This window comes from Neomonachus schauinslandi, chromosome 11 (assembly GCF_002201575.2).
Source record: "Neomonachus schauinslandi chromosome 11, ASM220157v2, whole genome shotgun sequence".
NCBI classification, from domain to species: Eukaryota; Metazoa; Chordata; class Mammalia; order Carnivora; family Phocidae; genus Neomonachus; species Neomonachus schauinslandi.
Genome location: NC_058413.1, coordinates 51,891,847 through 51,906,752, shown reverse-complemented (window position 1 = coordinate 51,906,752; position 14,906 = coordinate 51,891,847). Strand labels below are relative to the sequence as shown.

General features: G+C 53.4%; 1 protein-coding gene across 2 annotated transcripts; it reads left to right on the top strand.

Annotated features, from left to right (window-relative positions):
- The first annotated feature begins 1,566 nt into the window (after positions 1-1,566).
- PGAP2 (post-GPI attachment to proteins 2) lies at positions 1,567-14,839 on the top strand. 2 transcript variants are annotated; one of them, XM_044919200.1, is made up of 7 exons: positions 1,862-1,944; positions 4,457-4,631; positions 8,577-8,783; positions 12,341-12,593; positions 12,735-12,841; positions 13,497-13,605; positions 13,815-14,839. In XM_044919200.1, exons 2-7 carry the CDS (start codon positions 4,467-4,469, stop codon positions 13,943-13,945), a joined length of 972 nt encoding a protein of 323 aa, XP_044775135.1. In that variant the 5' UTR covers positions 1,862-1,944; positions 4,457-4,466; the 3' UTR covers positions 13,946-14,839. The 2 variants fall into 2 exon arrangements, with proteins under 2 accessions (XP_021560278.1, XP_044775135.1); XM_021704603.2 differs by lacking the exons at positions 1,862-1,944; positions 8,577-8,783 and adding an exon at positions 1,567-1,585.
- The last annotated feature ends 67 nt before the right edge of the window (positions 14,840-14,906 follow it).

The window sequence follows — 14,906 nt, the reverse complement described above, 5'->3', positions numbered from 1 at the left end:
ACCGACTGAGCCACCCAGGAGCGCCTATATAGTTGACTTTTGAACAACACAGGGGTGAGGAGTGCTGAACCCTGGCACAATCAAAAATCCATGTATAACTTTTGACTCCTCCAGAACTTAACTATAAATAGCCTACTGTTGACTGAAGCCTTACCGATAACAAACTGTCGATTAACACATATTTTGTATATGTTTCATATACTGTATTCTTACAATAAAGTAAGCTAGAGAAAAGAACATGTTATTAAGAAAATCATAAGGAAGGGCACGTTCTGCATGGAGCACTGGGTGTTATACGCAAACAATGAATCATGGAACACTACATCAAAAACTAATGATGTAATGTATGGTGATTTATATAACATAATAATAATTTAAAAAAGAGAGAAAAAAATCATAAGGAAGAAAGGGTGCCTAGCTGGCTCAGTCAGTAGAGCATATGACTTTTGATCTTGGGGCCTTGAGTTTGAGCCCCACGTTGCGTGTGGAGCCTACTTTAAAAAAATAAATATTTTTTTTAGAGAAAGTCATAAGGAAGAGAAAATACATTTACAATACTGTGCTGTATCAAAAAAAAAAAAATCCACATATAAGGTGGACCTGTGATGTTCAAACTCCTGTTGTTCCAGGGTCAACCGTATAGGGATTAAGAGAATGGCCTCAGGTGCCAGACCCCCATCCTGGTTCTGACATTTAGAACTGTGTGAATAGGTAACATACCTTTTCTGTTTTCCATTGGTAAAGTGGGGATATTAATAGTATCTCCCTCATGAGTTTTTTTTTTTTTAAGATTTTATTTATTTATTTGACAGAGAGAGACACAGTGAGAGAGGGAACACAAGCAGGGGGAGTGGGAGAGGGAGAAGCAGGCTTCCCAGGGAGCAGGGAGCCCATGCGGGGCTCGATGTGAGGCTCCATCGCAGGACCCTGGAATCATGACCTGAGCCGAAGGCAGACGCTTAACGAATGAACCACCCAGGCGCCCCTACCTCATGGGGTTTTTATGAGGATTAAATGGGATAATGCATAAAAAGTAAAAAAAGTCCCTGGAAGACAGAGGGTGCTCAAAATGTGCTAATTATTACTGTAGGGATTTAAATAGGAAAATGTGATCGTGATCATGTCTAGCTCAGAAGTCCTTCACCCCTGCAGGTGCTCTGACAACCCCAAGAGCCCTCGTCGGGTTCCTGGGGATCAATCCTCTCTTGGCGGGGAGAGACCCCGGGGGAGTGGGAAGGGGGGTAGAGGAGATCCTTGCTCTGTTATATCGGACAGGACAGGGCGCCCTCTCCTGATCAAAGGTGGGAACAGCTCTGGCCCAGAGCTTTTGGGGTGGGCCTCACGGATCTCTCTACCCGTAAGGTGCTCTTCCCTTTGCTCGAATCGGCTCTGGGGAGCAAAGTTAGGGGGGACGGGCGCTGAGGCTGGGGCAAAACTGTTGTAATGTTTCAGAAGGGCGAGGCTGGATAATTCGGCTAGAATGGGGGCGTGGGCAGGAGGGACTGAGGTTAGGATATGAGAGAATTCGGGGCCCTGTTGAATTAATTTTATGTTCTTCCAACAGGTGATGGAACACAGCTGAGAGGTAAGGTGACAAAGTGGCTTATCCAACGTGTCAAACCCAGGGGTCCAGGGCTCTTCCGGCTGCCCCCACACAGCGGGAATTAGTGGGGCAAACTAAGAGAGCTGGAGAGACACGGCACCAGGGGATGCCGGAGCAAGGGGGAGAGCCAAGGGTCTAGGTCCGCAGAGGTGGGGAGGGGCCAACGGAGGATCTGGGCGCAGTTTCCTCCCCAAGCGCGCTGGCCCCGCCCCCGCCGTTCCCCCCCCCCCCCCGCCCCCCCCGCCCCCCCCGCCGCTTGCCACGGGCTGGGCCTGGGCTCCCCTCGGGTTCCCCCAGGGCCCGGTCTGCGCTGGCGCGGCCTCCTCGCCGCCACATCCTGGGTGAGTATGGGGATGGGTGTGCCGGACTGCCGGGCAACCCCACTTGGGGGAGCTCCGCCACGCGGTCCGTCCTCCTCAAGGCCCAGCCCCACGTTCTGGCGGTGCTGGTGCCTGCCCAGGATCTTCTGCTGTGCCGACTTCTGAACTAACCCTTCCCCCACCCCCTGCTCCCCCACATGGTGGCTGGGTGTGCATTGGTTGAGCTCTTCCTTCCCTTCACAGGGACTGCTGGTTGGGATTTCTCTTTAGGTGCCGGGGATGGAGGTATGGGGGAGCCCTGGAACCCCATAAAGTAATTTCAAATCCCACCTCTGCCAATTATTAGCCTGTGACCTTGGGCAAGTCTTTTAAACCTCCCTCAGCCTCAATTTCCTCTACTGTAAAATGGAAATACACAGGCTATAGGGCCTACCTCATAGAATTATAGTCAGGGTTACAAGAAACAATGTATATCAAGTGTATCAAGTGCTATTCAGGGTGCCTCAGACTCAGAAGGTGCTGGAGGCTGAGAAGATCTCTGGGACCTTTGGAGATCAGGTAGGGGTACTCCTGAGAAAGTGGTAGCCAGCTAAGTAATCCCTATGAAGAAGTTAAGAGCTGACTGGGACTGAACAGCTGCCCTTCAGGTAGTGAGCTCCCTGTCCTGAGGCCCAGAGAAGTAAAATGGCCACGTTGGAATGGCCTTATTAGTAATCTAAACCACATGATCTTCATGTTGCACAGCTGTGGGAAAAGGCCCAGAGTGGTTAGATGACTTGTCCAAGGTCATACAGCTAAAAGAGAAGCCAGGCATACCTCCAAGCTGTGGAACAGACCATTCCTCCAGCCTCTTTACCCACCCCCTGCCTTGGGCAGTGCCTATTCATTCCTGAAGGATCTGGTCTTCAGTTTGGGCATCCCAGTGGTTCCTGAGGGATCTAGAGCCGCTGGCTTCAGGAGGGGGCTGGTGATGCTATACGCACAGAATCAGGGTTTGGACTGGGTGGGGAAGTTGCTCCCCTTCTGGGGCCTCTGGGGATTACAGTCCATTTGGGGATGATCCAAGAAACGTGTTTGATTTGGCTGTCACTAGGGCCCCTTCCAACTCCCCTGGGAGATCCCTGGCCCCTGAAGAGAGAAAGGAGCTTGGGCCACTGGAGCAGGCAGCCTAATTGGGCCTGGCAGAGAGGCGGGTGGGGGAAGATGGAGGAGAACACAGAGGCTTGTTCACCTGGTTCTGGAATGCCAGGAGGTGCTTCCTGAGGGTGGGACCAGGAAGAGTTGGGGCTTGATCTGGCAAGACCTTTGAGCCCAGAAGGGCAGGTTCTGTATGAATCTGGAACCAGTCCTAGTTTGGCCACAAGAAGCCTAAGTTCCAAGGATGGCTGTCCATCAGGCTCAGCATCAGGCTTTGAGGAAGGACCTTTCTCTCTCTTCATCTTGGTTTCTCTGTCTTTGCAGTGGGGACAGGGCTTCCTGACTGATCTATATAGGATTTGATTTATCTTTCTTTCTCTTATGGACAGGCACCCCTCCTCTTTCCCCTCCTAATCTGACCTAACCTGACCTTTCTGCCTAGACCTCTGGCCCAGAGAGGAAGGAGTCAAAGAAGGCTGGGGTTGTAGTTTGTGACCCTGTGGGCCCCACATCTCCCCACTGCTGGCTCTTCCTTCAAGTTGTTGTGTGACCCGGAGCAGGTTCCTGCTCCTCTCTTGGCCTCAATTTCACCTTCTGTGCACTGAGGGAGCCTGGGATTGTTGGTGTGTACTTGGTTATTATAGTTGCTGACCTTCCTATCCTCATCTGAGGGGGGAGTCACAATCCTCAGGAGCCTTTACTTCATCCCTGGAGGGGGATGGACAGGCCCCATGGGTACTGGGAAGACTCCAGAAGCTGACAAGGCAGCTCTTTCCAGCAAACAGCAAGCCCAGGCTAGCACTAGGCCTGATTCTGCAAAGCCTTTCACCCTCAGAGCACGTGAGGCAGCAGGCGGGGTCGAGCAGGGGCTCCGGGCTCTATTGGCTTCCATGGAGTCCTTGCTGCTGTGCGCTAGGGTGCAGGCACACAGAGCCTGGGAAGGGACTGAAGGTACAGAAAGCCCTGGGCCAGTGGGTGAAGCAGGGAGAGCTGATGGAGGCCCTGAAGCCTGGAGGCTCAAAGGCCGGTGGGAGGAGATGGGCCATTCTGTCCACGGGGAAGTTGTAGGGTTGGTTCCTGAAACAAGAGAGACCAGTTAAACCAGCTGTTGTTGTAAAGCCAGCTACAAGGGAGAAGAAGTTCTCCCAACTGTTCAAGCTTCGTTTCAGCACAGATTGGGTTTGTTGTCTTTACTCTGAAATTGAGGATGAATATTCTCTTGGGATTCTCATTCTTCTTCAGGGCGGGAGCTGTCCAAACTTAGGGGCTAGATGGCTTTCTTAGACCCTTCACCCCATAGCACAGCTAAGCTGAGGACTGAGCACAAGGGCTAGCTTTGCCACTGAGGCCTGGCCTGGCTGCCTTGGGTCTTGACAGCACATTACTTCATCCCCAGGTCTGACAAGATGTACCAGGTCCCACTGCCGCTGGACCGGGATGGGACCCTGGTCCGGCTCCGCCTCACCCTGGTGGCCCTGGTCACAGTCTGCTGTCCACTTGTCGCCTTCCTCTTCTGCATCCTCTGGTCCCTGCTCTTCCACTTCAAGGAGACTACGGCCACACACTGTGGGGTAGGGCTTGCACAGGGGTGGTCGGGGAACAGTATCTCATCTTCAGGCCCATTTGGATCTCTTTTGGATCCTGATTCTATTGTTACAGGATTAGTGAGCCCTCCAGTGAGGTCCATCAAACAAATTGGGCTGCTGGGGATTAAGGTGCCTACAAATTGAGGTCTCAGGAATTAGCCTTCTGCCACTTTCCATGGAGGTCACTAGGGCCTGCAGTCACTAAAGTTGGGCAGCCCCAGGACCCAGAACCCAATCCTTACTTCATAGCAGGCAGATTCAGGAGCCCCAGGGTTTTGTGAGGGATGGAGAGAGAACTGGCCTGAGCTAGAAGGTGCTGGAGCCTCTTTGTGCGGCACTGTGGGCTGTGCCTGTCTCTGTGGGAATGTGATTATGTGTGCGTGTGTGTAGGGACACGACTGTATGTGTGTGGGAGAGACTGTGTCTGTGCGGGTCTGGATGGGGGCCTGATGATGTGTATGTGTTCCATATGTGTGTATGGGCTATGTTCCCATAGGCAGCCATGCACCCTCTAGACTGGGTATGGCGTGCTGGGCAAGGAGGAAAAACGTGAGTTTTCTCTGTAGTATATCAGGGTAAAGAGGGCGAGGCCTGTGCTGACCTCTGTTACCCTCCAGGCTCATCCACTGACTCTATATTACTTGAGACACAGAGACTGAGCCTCAGCTTCCCCATGTCTAAAATGGGGTTGATAATTCCCATCCTCATTCTCAGGGCCAGTGTAGAGCTCCAGATAGAGGAAGAATAGGAAGGTGGTTTGGGAAATGTGAAGGATGAGGAGCAGAAGGAAGAGGAGGAAAACGAGTTTGTCAGGTTGGAAGGCAGGGCAGGAGAGGAAGAGCTTAGGGGCTGGAGGTGGAAAAGAGGCAGGGCCTGGACATGGACCCTTGGAGTAGCATCAGAGAGAGCTCTGAAGGCCCCCACTCAGCTCAGCTTCCTGCCTCCCTATAAAGAGCATCTGCTCCAGAAATAGGGCTATGACTAGGACTGGGGTCTGGCTGGCAGTATGGAGTGGGGCCTACTTCCTTTGTTCATATGACTTGAAGTTTTCCCTTTCCTTGATTTGTCAACGGATAGGTGTTGGCCTTGAGCTCTGGGCAGCCAGTGTGATGAGACCCAGGGCTGGGAGCTATCAGAAAGAACAGAACTGGAAGACAAGGGGGGTGAGCAGGTGATCAGAAAGGGCCCAACCAATGGCTTTTTCTGAGCTAGTTTTCACCTTAGATAAGGCTTCAAATGTTTCTCTCACCCTGGTCAACTCCTTTGTATCCTGCAAAACCCTTCTCAAGTGTCTCCTCCTTTGAAAAGCCTTCCCTAGCCTCCTTGGGGGCCAACTTAATCTCTCCCTCCTCCGGGAGTTCCCTGTTTTATCTTTCCTACAGTTCTATCACATCATGTTTGTGTCCTGTTCCCCACCAGACCTGGAGCTCCTTCAAGGTGGGCACTACATCTGAATCAGAAAGAATTTGTTGAAAAATAAATAGGACGCCCCCACCCCCCAGCCCAATGCCCTGGGAAAAAGAAGGCCTGATACCATGTAGTCCATACAGAAAATTTTAATACTTGTACAGCATATGGAGTTAAATGGAGTAGGCTGTTTGCTCTGCCCTTCATGGCTGGCTTCTGAGGGCTAATGGGATCAATAACTCAGCACACCTGACGTACCTATACTCCATTCTTGGCATACTAGTTAGGGAACTAAGGCATAGGCGTGGCAGAGGTACCTGGCCCCTCTAGGGCAGGACTGAGCTTAGTGACCCAGGGGGTGATTTTGTCCCTGCTCCCTGGGATGACCATGCTGGAGCCTCCTAGGGGCAGTCCAGGTGGGATGTCTGCTCTGAATTTCTCACCTAGAGCATTCCAGGAATGGCTAACCCTAGGAATAAAAGAAGTAACCTTAGCCTACTGCATCTATAAATAGATGCCTTTGCCTTTGCTTGCACATCCCCAGTGATGGGGAGCTTCCCCTCCAGGCAGCCTATTCCAAGGAGGACTGGTAACTAACAATTAGCAAGCTCTTCCTTGTAGTGAGCATACATTCTCTTTCTGGTGAATCTCTGCTTTTGCACTGGCTCTGCTTTGGGAGCCTGAGAGCTACTTTCTCCTCCTGGCATCAAGCCAGTCCTACAGAGATGGAACGGCAGTAATGGGGGGGGGGGTGGTCCCTGAGTTTACCCTTATTGGGTAGCATAGCTCCAGTTCTTTCGGGCAACCCTCACAGGACAGGCGCCCCTAGACTTGTTCCAGTTGGTCACTGTTCTCTCCATACAAGGCCCTGATGTGGGCAGAGGACTTCAAGCAGCCTGGGCAGTAGAGGCAAAAGCAGGCCCGTTGCAGTCCCATTACTGGCTGTTAGGCCCCTGTTCGGGCATCTCGAGCTGATGTTAGCTGTTTGTGCACAGCAGGCTGGACGCTGATAACCGCATATCCAGGCCCATCTAGATTTCTTTTGGATCCTGAATCTATTGTCTTAAGATCAGCCAGCTCTCCAGTGAGGCCCAGCAGACCTACTCTGGCTCCAACAAAAAGGGGTGAAATCCTATTCTGCTTTCTCCCTTTCCCTTCCCAGAAACCCACCTGTATCCCAGGACACAGCCCTCAGAAAGGTCCCTACACCCACCCCTGGCAAGGAAGCTACCCTAGGCTGACCTTAGCCACTATCACTCTTATCTTTGCAGAGTGTTCCAAGGTTTATGATATGGCCTTGTTGGTCCTGGGAGGGCTGTGTGCTTGGGCAGGCGTGGAGATCTGGGCTCTGTGGGCGGGAGGGCAGGCCCTGGCGAGCTAGGGGTGGGACCCTCCAGTCTTAGAAGAGTCTCAGTCTCGCTAGAGCCCTCAACCCAAGCCCCGGATCCATCTGTCAGCACCCAGTGTGAGTGTTGCCCAGTGCGAGCCCCCTCCCCCATTTCCCTGATGCTGAGCTGGACTAGTGGACTGGGGTTCTCTTAACGGAGGGAGGTATGTGTCCCAAGGGGGGTTTGGTTCCTAGGTCTTTTAATACAAAGCCATTTTTGTCTCTCCCCCAAAAGGGAACCCAGCTTGCAAGTCATGGTGGTTGGGGCAGTGGGAGGTGGGAGGAGGGAGTTCTCTGCCTAGAGGGAGAAGAGAGTGGAAGAAAGTCAGTTCCCTTGGTCTGGGTCTGGCCCAGCAGACAGGCTCAAGGTGAGTGGAGGAGATTCCTGTGACCCTCAGATTCCTATAACCTTTGGATTGGGTGACATGGTCTTTTCAGAGAGGAAGGAGATGGAGGTCTGGGCCTCTGCAGGGACCCTGGTATCTTGAGATGACAATACTGCTGGCCTGAGGCTTGGATCATTCTGAGCCTGGGGGTGGGCTGGTTGGCAGCCTGTGGCCCCAGTGAAATGTTCTGGGTACCCCCACTGTTCCTAGTTGAACTTGGGTGAAGAGCAGGAATGTGGTCAGACGGGGTCAGTGGGAGGGCTGAGTCTGAGCCAAGGGTCCTTTATTTAGGTTATTTGGCCTGAAGAAAACCTTGACTTGGGAGCTTTAGGCTATCAGGTGGCTGAGATCTTAGTTCGAATGTTTGATCCTGGCATAGTTCTCCCCTTCTGTGGAACAGAAATAGCAACCTTTCTACCTCTGACCCTTCCGAGTGGGTATGAGAGTCTTGAGAATGAGGTGGCCCATCAGAACTCCCTGTGTCCAGGCCACTGGGAGCCTCTATTCTCTAGACTCGTCAAGAGGTGGACCTACAGGACCATTGTGCCAAAGGGATTCCTAAGTGCTGACGCTGCCTGACTCAGCTGCCCCTGCCCCATCTCTCTTTGCACCTCCTGATCTTTTGCACCGCTTTCCTTTTCCCCTTACGTTCTTTCTACCTTTCTACTCTGGCTCTTCCCTCTACCCAGAGGAGCCAGCTCTGGAAAAGGCCTCACTTCCCGAGGCCCACGTGTCCCACCAGGCCCCAAGTTGTGTCCCTCGCCCTGCTTGGGCATCACTCCCTACAGGATGTTCTCTGCGGCCTCACAGCCCTTGGACCCGGACGGGACTGTGTTCCGGCTCCGCTTCACGGCCATGATCTGGTGGGTCATCACTTTCCCCATGTTCGGCTTCTTCTTCTGCATCATCTGGTCCCTGGTGTTCCACTTTGAGTACACGGTGGCCACTGACTGTGGGGTGAGTGCCACGCTCCCCCGCACCTGGGTCAGGGCCAGGTCAGGGCCAGGTGGGGAGATGGCCTTAAGAGTGGAATCAGAGAGTAGGAGAGAAGGCGGAGGGTCAGAGAGAGGGGAAAGGGATGAAGGGATGGTGGGGGGCAAGTCAGAGTTGGGGGAATTTGTGGGGAGAGACTCAGTGAGAGTAGAAGATTACAGAGAGTGCCAGGGAGCAGAGGGGAGGGGGGGGGGGGGGTAGGCAAGAGGGGCCATGAGAGGGAGGAGGAGGCTGAAGAAAGACCAGACTGGGAAGGAAGCCAGGACTGGGGAGTTAGATGCGGCCAGGAGCCAGAAGTCATAGGTGGCTTTAGTCCAGACTGGGGGCCTGGCCTGAGAGGACCCCCCCAGCCCTGCCCTGGAATCTTCTAGTTTGGTTTCTCCCTCTGGCAGCCTCAGGCCCCACAGCTTGTCCACTCAGGGCTCTGCTAGCTAGAAACCCGCCTCCATGAGCAGTCCACCAGGCCTTTCTGAGGGCCCAGGGGTAGAGGTTCTGGTTCAGGGGCATGGAACTGAACATGCACTTGCCCTTAGCCTCTCATCCTACAAGAGACAGTCCTAGACACAGATGGTCAGGCCGAGTGAGATGGGAGGCACTGTGATAAAGGGGAGCACAGGGGTCATGGGGCCCAGAGCAAGCACTTAATCTAGCCTGGATGTTGGGGAAGACTTCCTTCCTGAAGCAGGGGGCATTGCAGCTATGCGGGTAAAGAAGGATTTTGTGAATGCCAGGCTGACAACTTTTGATTTTATCCAGAGGGCAGTGGTGAGCTTTGGAACGATTTGAGGCAGGAAAGGGACATGATCAGATTTATGCTTTAGAAGACCATTCTGGCTCCTGGGTAGAGAACAATTGTAAGGTCAGGGGGCAAGAATCGGGAGATCAGTGAAGAGGCTAGTGTAGTAGTTCACGCTACTGGGGAGACCAGAGCTAAAATAGGGACTATGAGGATAGAGAGGTAGGGATGGAGTCCAGAGAAAGGTAGCAGGTTGAATTGATAGGGATGAGAGTTTGTGTCCATTTGGCAAAGGATGAGGGCAGTAGACAGAAAAGTCATCCATAACTTTGGGGGACTTCATCAAAGGAATGAATCTCTAATGGTGAAATCTGAGGTGCTATGGTAGGAAATTTTTTGGACCCTCACCCTTTATACCATGTGAATTTCTGATCTACTGCCCTGCCACAGATCCACTGAGCCACGTCTTCCATGCCAGTGGAGGGTTTCTGTTCTTGGGGAAAAGGGGTTATGTTCCCACCTCAGTACCCTTAGCTCTGAGCTCATGGGGAGACTTGGGGTGAACTGGGTACCTGATCTCTGATAAGCTCCTGATGTTGCTGGCATAGTTGGTGAGTGGGGAACTTGTGTGCTTGGGATGGGGGGACATATATGAATATCTATACCTGATTATGCATGTGTGTGTGTGCGCGCGCACGCATTGGGGGGGAGAGATAAGAGAAAATGCCTGCTCTAAGCATCCTACCTCCACCCCTAATCTGCAAGGAGCTTACGAGGATGGCACGAGTAGCCACAGTGCCCTGAATCTCCCTCCCTCCTGAGGCGTCACCCCAGCTCTTTGCCATCTCTACACTTTACCTGTTTCCCAGCATCAGTTAGGGCTCTGGGCTCTCCCAGCCAAGCTTTAAAAGCTCATGCTGGAAAAAACAAACAAACAAACAAACAAACTCATGCTGGTTCTGCTCCCCTTAAAGTAGCTGGGGTTGGGGCAGGAGTTTTCAGAATGAATATTCTAGGAAGTGGAGGCAACACTCTTACTAACCTTACTTAGGGGACCTAACTCAGAGTGGCAGAACAGTTAGGAGGCTTGGAGGTGTCAGAAGTCTCTGGTGAAGATATGATTCTCACCTCTCGCTCATATGCAGTCTTCCCATGTTCAAGAACCACATAGCTCACCAGCTAGTTGTACGCTTTTCATGGAAGTTGGTCTTGGGAAAGCCATCACCATAGCCATTGTGTGCCGAACGCTGCAGACGCTCTGCATACGTTATATTTAATATTCGTAATCATCCTGCGAGGTAGGTGGTAGTATCCCTATTTTGCCAACGAGGAAATTGAAGCTCTGAGAGGTGAAGTGACCGGCTCAAGGCCGCTCAGCTAATAAAGGCAGAGATGGGATGCAGACCCGGGTTTGTGTGGCTCCAAAGCCTCCATGCTGCCTCTTTACTGACAACTCAGGGTGAGTATCTAAGCCTCGTCTCAAGCTATGGTATCTCAAGCCATCGCCTTGAGAGCAGCACCCTCTCTCCAAGAGCGCTGCACATCGCTTCCTCTGATAGTGCTGAGGGGAAATCTATCTCCTTTTCTGTGAAGGCTTCGAAGCCCCTGGCTGGTGATCCCCCAGGCCGACCCCTGCTCTGTGAGCTGCCTCCATCACTGCCTCCCTTCCCAGCCTTGATGGAGCCCCAGTCAGCATCCCCATGAAGCGTAAGGAAGGGATCTTCCAGAACTGCGTCTCTGAAGACTGGCCCTACTCTAGTCACTGGGCTCTGGCACTGCTCCAGCTCTTGTTGAAAGTCTAAAAAATGTCCACAGAAAGTGTGTGCAACAGACCGGTAGCTTCCAGTCCTGGAATCCTTTAGGAATGCAGATTCCCATATTCCAGACTGGCTACATTCTCACACAATCCCCGGTGAGTTACATGCACATTAAAGGTAGAGGCCCTGCTCTAGGCCCTGGAGTCTGAGAGGTCGTCCTCCTAGCCCTGGCTCTCCTGTCAGCATCTACACTGTTGTTCATTCATCCCTCATCCTCTCACCCTCTCATGCAAACAACACACCAATCCTCATGGCTGTGTGTGTGACCTCCTCCTCCTTCCTCAACTTTAAAGAATAGTGCTCCAATTCCTTGAGGAAGGAGGAATTCCAGGCTTTGAGAAAGATGAATGGGAGAGATGAACCAGAATAGGGTCATTTTCTTAGGCTAACCCAGGTTAAGAGCACCCACTTTCTTACACATGATCAGGGTGGGGGTACCCTTCTGACCCAGCCCCCGCCCCCCAGGATCTCACAGTACCCTCTAGCACCTTGGCGTATCTACCCAGAAGAATAAGGGAAGCTGGGAGGAGTCAGAAGGACATCTTGGCTGCCCAGTGAATCCAGCACTGTCCCAAGGAAGCTCAGGTGGTCGGTCCTCAAGACTGTATCTAGGGTCCTGGGCTCATGGAACCTCCCACAAGGCCTTATCGAAGGCGCCGCTCTGTTCTATGGGCTCAGAGAGCATCTGAATCTGTCTCCAGCTTCCGCAGCCATGTATAGGTTCCATCAAGTCCCTGCACACACCCCAGGCTGCCTGGGGAATGAGAACAAGCACCCTGGGGCCTGGGACCTGGCAGGGGACATCTCCCAGGAGAGCCTTGGGGGTGCGTGAAGGAGGACTTCCTGGAAGGGAAGGGGCTGGAGTGGAGCCTCCTGAGAGCCAGGGTGATTCTGAGAGAGGGAGAGAAGGCTCTCCAGGTGGGTGGGGCCAGTGGAGGCCTGCCGCCAGACGGGTCCCCACTCTCTAGGTGCCCAATTACCTGCCTTCGGTGAGCTCGGCCATCGGTGGGGAGGTGCCCCAGCGCTACGTGTGGCGCTTCTGCATCGGCCTGCACTCGGCGCCTCGCTTCCTGGTGGCCTTCGCCTACTGGAACCACTACCTCAGCTGCGCATGCCCGTGTCCCGGCTACCGCCCGCTTTGCCGCCTCAACTTTGGCCTCAACATTGTGGAGAACCTCGCGCTGCTAGTGCTCACCTACGTCTCCTCTTCTGAGGACTTCAGTGGGTGCCCGGATGAGGGAAGGAGGAGCAGGGAAGGGTTGGGGAGGGTCGCCCCCGCACCCTCCCTCACTCGGACCTTCAGACGGAGGGGTTCAGACGCTCCCTGCGGTGCGTGCTCCCAACCCTCCTCTCTTCCTCCAGCCATCCACGAAAATGCTTTTATTGTGTTCATCGCCTCATCCCTCAGTCACATGCTCCTCACCTGCATTCTCTGGCGGCTGACCAAGAAGCACACAGTAAATCAGGAGGTACGGTCTACCCCTAGTGGGGCTCCAGGCGGCCCAGAGGAAAATCAAGGACACGTGTCCTCAGGATTCGGGTAATGGTGAGGTGGGAACCGGAGTTCTAATGGGAATCCGGGCCGGGGCTGGGACTTGGGGACAAGTGGAGGGTGATCGATGGGTCAGAATCTAGGACCGTGTTCGGATAGTATGGGAGATTGGAAAATAGAAGAGATGGAGGCGCCGAGTGGGGGTAGAACGAGGGACAGCACCCAGGCTGCTGTGGGTTAGAAACAGTGTCAGGGGTCTGTGGTCTGTATTACCTCCAGTGCCCCTCCCGCAACACACACACACACACACACACACACGCGCGCGCGCGCGCGCGCGCACGTCAGGTTCTCCCCACAGTATGTGGAGGCGTCAGGTTGGTGGGTGACTCCAGGTAACTTTCATATTCCATCCGGCTCAAGTGGGAGGGGCAGGGACACCTCTGCTCCTTGGCCTCATTATCCTCCCAAATGCAGGGATATGAACATGCCCATCATTCCTGCTGCCCTTGCCTGTGCCCCCTTCCATAACCAAGGGAGGTAAGAGACACAGCCCTTAGGAACCAGGGCCAAGAGGGGAGGCTGTCCACACACATCCAGCAGGCTACAGAGTGATCAGATAGCCCATCCCCTAGGACCGCAAGTCCTACAACTGGAAACAGCGGCTTTTCATCATCAACTTCATCTCCTTCTTCACGGCTCTGGCTGTCTACTTCCGGCACAACATGTATTGTGAGGCTGGAGGTGAGGCCAGGCTGGGATCCATAGGTGGTCACGGTGGCTATGGGACAGATGTCATGTTTTCTGTAGTGTGCGCTATGGCAGTGGTCTTGGGGGCTCGCTGCCACTGTGTCCCCTGTGTAGAGATGTGGTGGTGGTGATTCAGCAAGAGGCCCCGGGGTTGGGGTGGGGAAGAAGGCTCACCATGCTCTGTTCTTGTGTCCTCACGACAGTGTACACCATTTTTGCCATCCTGGAGTACACTGTTGTCCTAACCAACATGGCGTTCCACATGACGGCCTGGTGGGACTTCGGGAACAAGGAGCTGCTCATTACCTCCCAGCCTGAGGAAAAGCGATTCTAAACCCTTTTTCTTCTGCTAGGAAGGAGGCGGTCCACTGCCCAGAAACTAGAAACAAGACACTGCACTCTGGCCTTCCCCACACCGTGTCCTCTGTGGGCCCTGCTGAAGCGGGGGGAGGGCGGAAGAAAGGAGGAAGGGCACAGGACAGGGCTTCAGGCAGCCCTGCGGGCTTCTCCTTTCCCTCACCCCACCTGAAGGCCCAGGAACCTTCAAGCAGCATCACCCTTATCTGAGAGGCCCCAGGAGGCTGAGCTGGAAGTAGAGCTCCACCATCTGGTGCTAAAAAAAGTCCTGAGGTTCATAACCACCACCCGTTCTTGACCTTTACATAGCCGCCTCTTGCTGAGGTCAGGGACCACTGAGCAGTGGCTGCTACCTGAAAACCACAGCCATTTCTCTCCACCGGGTCGTTCGCTTGACTAATGTGTCTAATCATCTCCTGCGCACACCCAGGCCTAGGGCCACCATCCCCTGCTAAGTTTGCTCAGGTGTTCTAGCCCTGACTTCACCTCCAATTTAGTGTGTATGCTTCCCTATCTAAGCCTTGGTGTGTCCGGGTGGGTGATGGGGGTGGGAGGGCTGTAGGATTTGCACGGGCTCTGCCAGTGGTTCTGACACCACCTTGTGGAGGTGGTGTTCTGTACCTGAAGGCTGATGTGCTCCAGAAAAAGCACTGGTACGGCACCTATTTTCCTTCCCTTCTGAAATCTCTGGCTTACAGACTCTTCTTCCGTGACAAAGGTGTGGGGTGGAGTCAGGGGCAGATTCCTGCCCTAAAATGGGCTCTCTGGTGTCCCCCTATCTCCCTACTGCCCCATGCCCTGACCTTTTTGGGTTGTACATTTTATTTCAAATAATAAAAAAAATTTTTTTTTTGTTTTTTTTTCCCCAACAGCCTGGGCTAGGCTTGCTTGTCTTTGTTTCATGGAACTGAAATGAGGGACAGGCTCCAGGATGGAGG